The following is a 12,050-nucleotide window of genomic DNA, read 5'->3' as shown; positions in this document are numbered from 1 at the left end:
TACAGGGAAATTAATACTCAAAACAAAAGCACTACAATTAACAGAAACTGCTAATTTTCTGCCTGAGAGTTGACCCAGATCAACATCCCTAATTGTATATTTACAATCTTTATGCAGCAATTTGAATTATAACCATTCCCTGTTCCCCTCCTGCGTACTTCTACACCTTCATTAGACTCTTACCAGTGCAACTTTCTCATCTTGGTATGTGTGGTTAAGCTTATGTGCTAACAAAGCTCATTAACAGCTCGACTAGAACTATACGCAGAAGGATCTAGATTAACTGTGCTTTATTGTCATCTGTGACATAGACTTATCTCTGTGGTAGAAAGCACTTGAAAGGAACATAAAAACAACCGAAGCTTCTTCAGGCACACTGAACCCACGCATGCTGTTTTTTTGCACTTGTTTAGCACGTTAATGTTGCAGTCGCTCCTTGCGACACATCTCTCTACCGTGAAATTTGCTTCCCTCAGCTTCTAGGTGCATCATTTGGGCTGTTCCCACTGTGCATAAATTTGAATTTTACACTCTCCTTGAAAAGAGTAACAGAGCAATTATAGGTTTATTTAATTACACAACAAATCTTTCCATTTTATGATAGAGCTGTTGCATAAAGGCAATTAAAGTTGTTACTTCTTATTGGATAGAATATTGAATAAATAATGGATAAATAGTGAAAATACTGGCCAATTTCATGGAGAGTTTAACACTATCTGTTAATATATTGGCTTGTTTGTTTAGACGCACACAAATTACTGCCAAAATTCCGGCTTATAATTTTGGCACTCAAGGCGTTTGAACAGGTGGTAACTCGAACAAGTCATTTGCACAAACAAAGAGAAAACCCTGTGCGTCAAGAAGTAAGAGCCGCCTCGCAGCAGACATCTGGGTCGTATGGCAGTTCTAACAGTGTGCCTGACATTGTGGTGTTCTTCCTCCACGAGCATCTGTGATGTAAAAAGAACCACCACACCATCACAGATGGGATTAAAAGATACGCAAGACCCGGGAGTGAGACTGAATGCACCTCATGTGAGAAGAAAACCCTCTGGACACCCTTAAGTTGAATGTTAAATCGCTTGTTTGGTTTGATTTAGTGATTTTAGACACCACGAAGGCTTTACTCGATTTCCTCTTACATCTGAAATATTTTTAATTACAAATTTAGCTGATAATAAGGCTTGTAGTAAAAATCTTAAGTAGGCCAAGATTTCTTTTTCTCTCTTGCATTGTTGTCTCTAAACAAGCAGATCATCATACCTATGAGGTTTTTTTTGTTTCTCTTTGATACTGAAAGAGTCATTAAGACTCATGAATAATGGGAATCCTTCATCAGCCCAGGATGCGGACATCAGCGAGTGAGTCAGCGCGTGCGTCTCACTAATGTGTGCCTGAAATAAAGAAATACAAAGCCCAGCAGTTAAACTTTAGGGGAGCGATCTGCCTTTTGACCGATGGCTCTGTTTTCAGTTCTGATTTCAAAATCAGAAGTCAATAACACAACAGCTTTATACTGAATTTTGTATATGCAGTGCTCAGATTATTTTATAATTATCTTTTAGTAAATGAAGCTACGCTATAACACGAGTGCAATACGAGCGCTCGATTTTCACCGTGATTTCTGGGGATGGGGGCTATTCTTCTACTCAACAATGACTAATTTGACATTTTATTTTTCCAGCAGCTGTCTGTCTAAAGGTTACTTAATGATTTGAATAAATTCACTCATGGCTTTGGTGTACTCCTTGTTAAGGGCACTACATACAGTATTGGCCACAATCTTTGGAAAAAAAATCATCCAAATTCTCACCACAAATATCAAAAGAGGCTTAAGTGTCACAGCCAAATCTATCCCTTTGAAGTTTATCCAGTTGCTGACTATGCCCCTAATCCTTTCGAGACTCACAAAACCTAATTGGTGGATTGATCAGTCTGCATGCAATACTTATTTTAATATGTTGGGTTTAATCTGAGTTGATAATTATTTGAAGCTCGTAAAGCTGTGGGTTGTAGATGAGTTGTTTGCCTTAATTTGTCTGCCTCATGCTCCGTGTTTTCTGCTGCTTGTGATGTTGCATAGCAGCAAATGCAGTTATATCCCAAGGACACAGGTCCCCCTCAGTTACTGTTCCCCCTCGTTGGGTGCGCTTTCATCTTTGCTGTCACTTTCTTTCTCTCTATTCCTTCTAGTCATGAACTTCGGGCTGCTAATCAGCACTTTTCTCTTAAGACATCCTTTGAGAGCTCTCAGAATTCAAATGGTCTTGTTTTGTATTTATTTATTTTGATCCCCCTCGAGGCGCTGCTCGGTCGATGCAGTAAAAAGGTGATTTGATGCGATCCGTGCTACATAACTTTCTTGGAGGAGCATTTTGAATCTTAAGCAGATGTGTCTGTTGTGTACAGTTCCCATCAAGAAACACAGCCTATTTGAAAACTGCTCTATGCCTAATTCATATGAAAAAGCACAGGGACGGGGGAAAAAAAAGAAAAGCACTGAAGCAAGACTCGCCAGAGCCATCACACCTCATACAAGTGTGACCGTTCTGGATGAGTAATGATGCAGACTGGGTGTTTGGAGAGTTTACTTGAGTTTTCTAATCATGTTTTTCCTCCTAAGAAAAGGTGGTTTAATAGGACACCATCAAAGCATCGCTGAAAGTAACAGCCGCCTGAGTTACCTCATTATCCTTATGCTGCATGGATGCTCCCAAGTCCTAAACCATATTTCCACGATAGCCTACTAAATTATAATTATAATGTACACCACAGCAGCTAAGATGGAAAACGCATTTGCTAGTCCTGCATTTTAAGGATTAACTTGACATTGGCCTTTAATTGGAAAGACGAGAAAGTGATCAGAGACAGTACTCCCTGCTGAATTTGGATTGGATCTTTACTTGGATTTTATTAGGTCATCCTGCAGTCAGGACAACAACAAAACCCTAATGACCCCCTTTAGTGTGAGCACAGAAACACATGTAGAGAAACAAGAAGGCGGGACTGAAAACACACCCACTTTTGCTTCTAGAATCCCATTTAAAGCCAACGTATCCACTCCAACAGCTTTTTAAGTGTAATAACTTAGCAAAAAATTCTAAAATATACCTGCCTAAAGTCAACATCTTTTTCTCTGTCAGGTATCATTCGTCTCAGTGAGGGCTTCCATGATCGATACCCAGTGGAAGACTACTTGGACTTGTTCGATCAGGCTGCTTACCAAATCCAGGGCAACCTCACAGCAAATACCAGGAGATCCAGCCAACCTGATATGATCATAGGTAAGTGAGATGACAGCCAGCTCCCATTTGTAGAAATGAAACTATTATAACATATATTATTGCAACACTTCGAATTAAAATTTATTGAAGCATTTTCCAACTGGGCTCTGCACCACTAGTTGTTAGCCAGTGTGGATAACATGGATAATTATCGTCTTAGTAGCATATTGGGACCGAGATTTATAAAATAGACTTAAAATATTTTTGGGCAGCATGGTGGTCTTTACAGTAAGAAGGTCCTTGGTTCAAATCCACCATCTGGCCCAAATCTAGTTTAATTTCCGGGTGGTTGAAAATTCACTCTGTGTCGTTTCTACTTGGTGCTACTGTAACTTGCTAACAAAGGCTTTAAAAGTTATACAATGGAAGATTATAATCTTTAGAATTAAACAGTCAGCACAACTGAATACCTACATATACTGTAGTTGCCCTATGCCTACTGCACAGCAGCCTCCAGTGGATGTGAGCAACATTACCTTCCTGGTTTATGTCCCATTGCAGTAATTTAATGGATCTAACAAGGACTGCCAAAGAGCAGGGAAAGGTCATAAAACCTGGTACCCATTGCTCAGATGATTAGCAGCCATGTGATATAAGTACTAACCACTTGGCAATTGGTTTGTCACTCATTATGCAAAATGCTGGGAGCAGGAGCAGAGATTTAGAAGTGGAAGTTTTGCAAGCAAACAGAAATGACTTGAGTGCAACGATATAGAGGTTCAGTTAGAGGACAAGATGTCTGTGCGGGCAGCAGTCCGTCTCAGGGCAGACATACAATTTTGCGCAGTAGACGAACAAATCTATGTGGTTTATTTGAGTCCAAAGGCAAAGTTTTGAAGCGGACTGTTGCAATATTTGAACAAGAAAACAAGAACTGATGCTCTTAAATGAAATGTCTCTTGAATAAATACACTGTGAGTAATATGAGGTGACAGGAGCAGGTATAATTCAAACAAATCATTCCTTGATCCAGTTCAAATCTAACTGTCATCAAAACCTTCATATTCCAAAGTGACCCAGCTACATTTTGCATTTAATATGAACTAAGATTGTGCAGAATGCAAACACTGAATATCATATTGCACTTTTTGTGCTATGCAAGCACAGTAAATCAAACTTTGAGTTGCACATTATGACAGGAAACTGCATATCAGCATTTCCCCACACAAAAAAATACCCAACTATTACAGACTGATTATCATCAGAATAACATGTTTTTGGGTAGCTAAGCCAACAAGATACAGGCGATAGTGTGTAAAACATTGCCTGACTTCTTGCTAATCGCATCTCTTGGTAGTTTTCTAAGCGGAAACATTTCCTGTTGAGTGTAACCTCTGTCTTCCTGTTTTCTTTCACTGCTTCAGGGAACAGCTATTGTTCCCCACTCTCTACTGAGAATCTTATTAATTACTCGGGTCATGTATCTGTTGTGATCCATCTATAGAACGTGGTCCTGCAGCATTCTGTGCCCTCGTCGGGCTGCAGCCAATAGCATTGGGCCTGGGGTGACCTGACACTCACTTTAAACTTCGCCTGTAATCTTGTGTCCAATATTACAAAACTACTATTAAAGCAGCAGGTAGTGAGGATGAAGCATGGGGCCGCTCTGTAGCAGCCACTTTCACTTCAGTGAGGGAAGGTATTTCTAAACGAGCTAGTGACTAAGCCTTAAAGAGAGGCTCTAACAGCTTAATAATACTGGACTTCCGTCTGCCTCACTTAGCCACTTCACTGAAGTGCTGTATAAGGGAATCATTGTTTTGTGTGCATGCGTGTGTGAATGTGTGTGTGTGTCAGGACAGCAATAATACCCGCAGTGGGGTGGTGAAGTCTTACAAACCTCCTTCCTCTATCTGCATATCCTGTCTCCAGCCCCTCTGCAACTATCTGTTTCTGTCTTTTTTCCCCCTCCATCGCTTAAACACTGTGTCAAAGAAATTGCTCGGTCACAAAGAAAAACTGATTTCAATTTTCAACAACAGGCTTTTCACACTTGGCTCGCTGCATTGGGTGCAGCTTAGCATGTTGCACTGTTTTGTTTGCGATTTCAAATAAATAATCCTAGTTAGAGGGGTGTGGGGGAGCAAAACCCCACTCAGTATTCACACGATGCCCTGGGAGAGCCCAGCACGGCGCAGGCCTATGGCCAGGATCTTGGGCTTCTGATTCTTTTCAACCCCCGGCCAAGACCCAGCCACTATGAAACACCAGAGAGACCAGTCTGGCTCCTGCATTTGTTTGTCCTGTACAGCCCTCCCTCTGGACCAAAATAAGCCCTTTTAATGGATACAGAGACCTTTAAATAGACTTGATCACAGTGTGTATCATTTTATGTGTTAACAGCATTAACAGTGATCCTGTTTCGCTCTCACCGTTTTCATCGCAAAAAAATAGGCCCTGGCTATCGTCCCTTTTTTTCTGAGGAAGGGAGGCAGATAAGGCTCCTGTTGTGTTCCTTCCAAATACAGCTTTGCTTCACAGATAAGAGGATAATGAAGGCGCAGACAGTCTAATGAATCCAGGATATCATTTCTCAGCTTGGCTTGATAAAGTTTATGGTCCTAAATTGTTTGAGAAACAATGTCCTCTGACTTGGTATGAGCACCAGTCTGGACAAGGATTTGAAGACTGCAGTCATTGTACTATTTAGCTGCCCTTGCTGTTTGTCTTTTTTCTTTCTTTTTTCTCCCATTGAGCACTTGCTTTAGAACATCTCATTTTATTGACCTTTGCTTTCATGTTTTACTTCAAGCTTTAATTTAGAGGCTGTATGTTTCAAGTTTCATAACAACGTGCGATTTAAATCTCAGACAATCATTTGCAGGTAATGACAAACTAAAACGGAAATGAAAAATGAAAATAGGCTTAAAAATTAGTTGCAAAAACAACAACAACAATGGTTTTCCCAATACATGCCCATTATTTCTTAATAACCAAACTGTTTATTTTGTATTGTCCACCATCTAAAACCCAACTTTCAGTGATTAATAACATTTGGCCAGTTTACATTTAAGCCAAACGAGATACCAAATTCTGTTTGTTTTTTTAAATATCAATCAACATCACATTTTACAATAAAATACGTTTATGGTGATAAGAATAGTAACGCTAAAATAACAATACAAAAGTGTATTAGTATGATGTTTTTATGTTGTTTTAGATTATTAGGTGTAAGATAACACATATAACAGTAATTTGATGTAATTTAACAGGGATCCTGTACTGTGTATATTTGGTAAAAATACACAAAAAACACAAATAATGAGCCTTACACTAAAAACTAAAAGTGTCTGTGACTGCACAATATTTTTGTGTATGTGTGCATGTTTTTACTTGAAGCACTGTGGCTGTATTTTCCAGGAGAAGCCAGCGCATCCACCATGTGGGATAACAACGCTTGGGTATATTTCTATGACAACACAACAAAGGGAGAGCCTCCCTTCCTTATCCAGGACTTCATCCATGCCCTGCAGCCTGATGCCCGCTTCATTGTCATGCTCAGGGATCCAGTGGAAAGGTGGGAGAAATCTGCTTTGCTAGCGATGATGCAGATCTAGTTCTGATGTGCATGTCTTTGCACCCCTATCATAAGTGTTTACACTGCTGACACAGACAGACATTTTCCAGGTTCATAAGAAACAAAAGACCTGTTGTCACAAGAGATGTGTTGACTTTTACTCAGACAGGCTGCTACAAAAGTATCATTATGATGCCTTTATCAGACATGTGGAGACCTTACAGCTGAATGCCTGTGTGATAATGTGTTTAGACGGGGGTGGGGAGGGTTCTTAACGCTGTTAATGTTGATTTTTACTTCTGAGAATGTCTAAGCATGCTCTGTAATTGCTTCTGTCTGTCAAATCGTGGCCCGTGGAACCTCTCCCCCGAAACAATTCTAGGAAAAAATGAGTTGCATGCTCAATTAGATTAGCTGTGTCATTTTTATTAGGTGAGATCAGTTTACACCCTGTACCGCATTTCCTCTATACGATCTTACATTTCAAACTAAATTGCAACTTAGAGTTTATATGGATCAGTGTCGCCACAATTCCCTTTCATTCTCATTTGACATATGGGCAGAAACATGTTTCAGTCATAGAGTCAACCATTAAGAACTGAGTTGAGTTCACTATGAATACTTTTGGTTGACTTAGAAAAAAAGCCTAAACACAAAACATTAACAGACTGACTGGAAACGACAAAATACCAAATTGTAGGTCCTAATTTGGACATCTGGGTTTCTCTGTGAAGGCCTGTCAATTCTGGAACCCATTACTGACTGATCAAATTAATTACAGAGAGAAATCTTTCACAAGGGCTGGCTGAAAGCAAACAAGAGTAGCAATTTTTAGTAAATTGAACCCCAAATGATTATTTTGATTCATTTAATTGTCACTTAATCTGGCAGCTTAATTAAAATCGAAATATCTTTTTTCATTTTAAGAGAGAACAACAGAAGTATAATGGAAGCACTAAGATGACAGAGATAAGAGTCAAGACCAGTGCCAGCATCAATAAACATCTGGCTGGCTTAACAAGCTAAAATAATTTGCTGTCAGAGGAGGCTGAGGCACTGGGGATTCCTCTTGCTGGACCAATATGATGACTGTCTACAGTTTAATTAGGAGACATATTAAAAATACCAGAGAAGAGGAAATATATCTGTGATATTACAGCTTGTAAATGCTTGAAGACAAAAACCTGAAACATAATGAGATGTCTTTTCCATGTTCAAATTTGTCTCTTGTCTTGCAGGCTGTACTCTGACTACCTTTACTTTGGTAGTGCCAATAAGTCTGCAGAGGATTTCCACGAGAAGGTGTCAGAGTCACTGCAGTTGTTTGAGGGGTGCCTTACGGAGTTCACAATGCGCTCCTGTGTGTACAACACCACCGTCAACAACGCCATGCCAGTGAGTGTTCCCCGCCTCCTGCTTTTGTCTCAAAGCTCCGCTGAAAAGCGGCACTTAGTGACCAGTTGATTAGCTGGTGGGAACGAAGAAAGTAAGAAAAGACAGATGGAGAGAAGTCCGTGCTTCATTAGCAAACGCTAAAGTTCGCAGGACAGACTTAATGGAAAGGATTGGCAGCACTGTGGGACCACTGAGCAGTTCAACACCTCAAGCCTCTTTGTGTACTACAAAAGCTCGTTTTCCTGTGAACTTGCTTCTTACTCATGGACCACGTATTAGTGCCAGCCAGTGCCCGGGCTGGTGTTAGGTCAGCTTTTCTCATAGCACCCTGAGGCAGACTGTGTGAGATGGGGATGAGGATTGTCCTCTGTTGGCTTTCCCTTTATGCTGCCTTGTATTTAGAGGTTCTCCAACAGTCTTTATGGCCCTTCATAAGCATGTTTGCTCTCTAGCGATGACCTAATTGTTCATCCGCAAATATCTATAAGAGTTATTAGCCCATGTGAGAAGCATTACAGCTGTCCCTACAGCAGACTCTCATGCCTGTGGTTTCTTGATAAAGGTTTTAGAGCTTGGATTAGTGTCTTAGAGAAAAAAAACAAATAAACCCCAGCATGAGAACACGTCTGACCTAAACTGTTGTACCAAATTGATTTAACAAAGAAGGAATTGCTGAGCTGGCTTGTAATCATCGATTCTAAATGGCCTTTCAATTTTCGCTAAAAAGGCGAAAGGACAGCGTATTTTGTGCACACCTACTGTTCTGCAGTGAACTGTCACAAAGGAATCCAAAAATCAATTTCAACAAGGGTTAGGCTACGAGCAAATGCTTTGATGAGATCTCACAAAAGATCAGTGTGCTCATTTATTTCTGGGGTTGATGAATTGTGTAGTGGTTTAATCTACGTCTCAAATAAAACCTCAGAAAATTAAAAGAAACGTCTATCCTGTGTTCCCAGAGCCCAAGTTGAGATCTTTAAAATACTTGTTTTGACCAGAAAATAATTTAAAGATTATTAAATCTTTAGATTATTTCAATTTGCACTTTTACAAAAGAGGGAAAATCACCTTATTATGATGCAAAACTAAATTGAAATACTATATAATGTTTGGCCGTAAAGTATTTAGTTTGGTTGTGATGATGATGCAGGTTTCCCTCTTTCTTATCTCCCTCTCTCACTTCAAATAATAAACACTACACATTTACATGCCTACACAGCATCTAGCATCACTGAGCCGAATTCATGGAGAAGACGAAAAAGAAAGCAGTTAAAATTTCCTCCCTCCACCTGTTTATCTCCTTAAAGAAGAGGATGCATGCACCACTTTGCTAAGAAAAAGTGCCTTGCATAGGAATTTCTTATCTCATGTTGACTTTCTTCTTCTGTGCCCTCAGGTCAGATTGCAAGTTGGCTTATACATTGTGTACTTAATGGACTGGCTGACCATCTTCAGCAGGAAACAAATTCTGGTCCTAAGGTTGGAAGACCATGCCTCTAACAGGAAATACACAATGCATCAAGTCTTCGAGTTCCTTAACCTGGGTAAGTGAACAAGTGAGTAAGTGTAGTCATGGGGACTCTGATCAGTACAGTTCCAAACAGTGCCCTAGATACATACAAATATGGATATGTAGTGTAGCAGTGAATGTGATTATTAGAAAAACAAATGCGTCGACCTAAAACCTGTGCAAACAAATGTCACTTTAAAATGGCATGCAACGATATAATTAAAATCTGTCGATGCAGAATACGGGAGTATAAAATCTCCACTTAGGAGTAATCGTGAACAGTTTACCACACACGCACACAGGTTTGAGTGTATGAATATGACAGCCAAAAACAGCCCCTTCCAGCTTTGTGGAAGCTTCCTTCCTCTGAACTCACTGGTTTATCCCACAGTGTAATTGCCCCAAAGCTCAGACTTAGCTCTTCAAAGAGCTGCCAACACCATCTAAGGTGTGATTACCTTCCAGAGAATCTTTTGCCTTTCTCACTATTTTGTTCCATTTGTTTAGTGTTGCGTCAAAATCAAAATAAGTGGACCAGAACGAGGGGGTGTGAAAGAAATGTTTCTGTGTTTTTCACAGGGCCGCTGACAAAAGAAATTGAGTCAGAAATCACAAGAAGCCCGGCGTCAAACACCAGGAGGCCAGCTGACAAAAACCTAGGACCCATGCTGCCCATCACTAAAGACATCCTGCGGGACTTCTACACACCGTTCAATGAAAAATTGGCCAAAGTGCTGCAGAATGACTCCTTCCTCTGGGAGAATAACTCTAAACTCTGAACATCCCAACATCACAACTCCTGTTATTTTAGAAAAAGAAAGAAAGAAAAAAAATACCACTGATGTGTCAACCAGCCCCTTTGGACTTCATCTCTCTCAAGTGCCCATTAAAAAACAAAAACAATAAAATCTATGTTTTTTTATTTAAATTATTTTTTTAAGTTATAAAAGCAGAGATGAATCAACGATAGAAAAATAGCACAAGCAAGTGTGGTGGTTTTGTGTGAGAGTCTGTGAGCGAGAGTTGAGTTGTTCTTGGCCCTGATTGTTGTTGTTGTTTTTTTTAACCAGATGTACCAAAATTAAATAGTGAAACTGAAGATATTACGTTGTCTCTTTATGTTTAATTAATTTAAAGAGGAAGATGTCCGACAGGACTGAAAGATGAGATGAGAAAAGATGAGATCTACTAGTTTTGGTCCTTTTCTTCCAAGATAGCTATACTCACAGAGACAAATTACTTTGATTGTACCTTTATCAGAAGGATTGTAAATATGGCATAGTGAAACGAGCTTGTAGGGGCACAATGGATTAGTGAAACAACAGCGCCCTCTACTGTGAAGAAGGTGTAACTGCAGTCTTAAAATTGGCCTCATTCAAGACTAAAAGGTTAAAAACACAGATGTGAAATGGAATATATGTTATCCTCAAAATTAATACAATGGTTTGTCTCATGTTAAATGTTAGCAGAGATTTTAACAGGAAATTAAAAGAAATAGTTTCTGAATTAAATTGAAGGACTTATTATCTGGCAGATGACTTCCTGCCAGATAGTTATATTGTATTATGCATAATAGTCCATGTGGTATGAAAGATTTCCTGTATCTGTTTTTGTTGCAGCAGAGCTTAATCAGTCTGTTAGAGAAGGTGCTCTGCTGCCTGTACGGTAAGAGGTGCAGAGAGTCAGGATAATCCATAATGGATAACAGTTTGTTCAGTAACCTTCTCTCCATCACAGCTTCTGGGCTGGCTCTGTACAGTCACAGACCAGCCTACCTCATTAGTTAACCAGTGCTGGAGTCACTACCTCCTATGCTGCTCCCCAAGTAGACCTCAGCAAAGTACAGTACACTGATCACAGCAGACTGATAGAAAATCTCCAACATTTTGCTGTACACATTGAAAAATCATCTCTTTCTATAGAAAAGAAAGAAGAGCCTGTTCGTACCTTTTTGGCATACAGCCTCTGTATTGGTTCAGCCTGCTGCTGACATGGATGTCCAGGTGCTCCTCCGCCACATCAGCATTTCTGGTCCACAAGCTCTATAGCTGTCCTCTGTCCTTTATTTGCATCCAGAAGACAATTTCTTCAAGACCACTCCACAAAATTATCCACTAGTGCTCTGTACTGCTCCTCATTCCACTTCCAACCTCATCCAACAACTGCGGAGTAATCAGAGTATTTCTGCAGGTGGCATGAATCAAACTTACAAAGAAGTTCTGAGGTTTGCAAGGTGAGCAGGAAAACAGCACAGTCTCCTGTGGAGCTCCTGTACTGAACATCACCAAATCATACAGAGCACTGCACAGTCTTACATGCAGTCTGTCTTGTCGGGTCATCAGTA

At 40.0% G+C, this 12,050-nt stretch overlaps 1 protein-coding gene across 1 annotated transcript in view; it reads left to right on the top strand.

Annotated features, from left to right (window-relative positions):
• Positions 1–11,079, top strand: part of chst15 (carbohydrate sulfotransferase 15) — a 39,427-nt gene extending 28,348 nt beyond the window's left edge. Inside the window, exons 4-8 of the mRNA XM_080873638.1 lie at positions 3,144–3,284; positions 6,645–6,801; positions 8,040–8,196; positions 9,593–9,740; positions 10,286–11,079. Of these exons, the coding sequence (XP_080729764.1) occupies positions 3,144–3,284; positions 6,645–6,801; positions 8,040–8,196; positions 9,593–9,740; positions 10,286–10,485 (803 nt within the window). The 3' untranslated portion in view covers positions 10,486–11,079. The remainder of the gene's footprint in view (positions 1–3,143; positions 3,285–6,644; positions 6,802–8,039; positions 8,197–9,592; positions 9,741–10,285) is intronic.
• Positions 11,080–12,050: the final 971 nt, after the last annotated feature.

Source organism: Rhamphochromis sp. 'chilingali' (assembly GCF_963969265.1).
Source record: "Rhamphochromis sp. 'chilingali' genome assembly, chromosome: 22".
Taxonomy (NCBI): Eukaryota; Metazoa; Chordata; class Actinopteri; order Cichliformes; family Cichlidae; genus Rhamphochromis; species Rhamphochromis sp. 'chilingali'.
The sequence above is the reverse complement of the archived record's forward strand: the minus strand, read 5'-3'. Positions and strand labels throughout refer to the sequence as shown.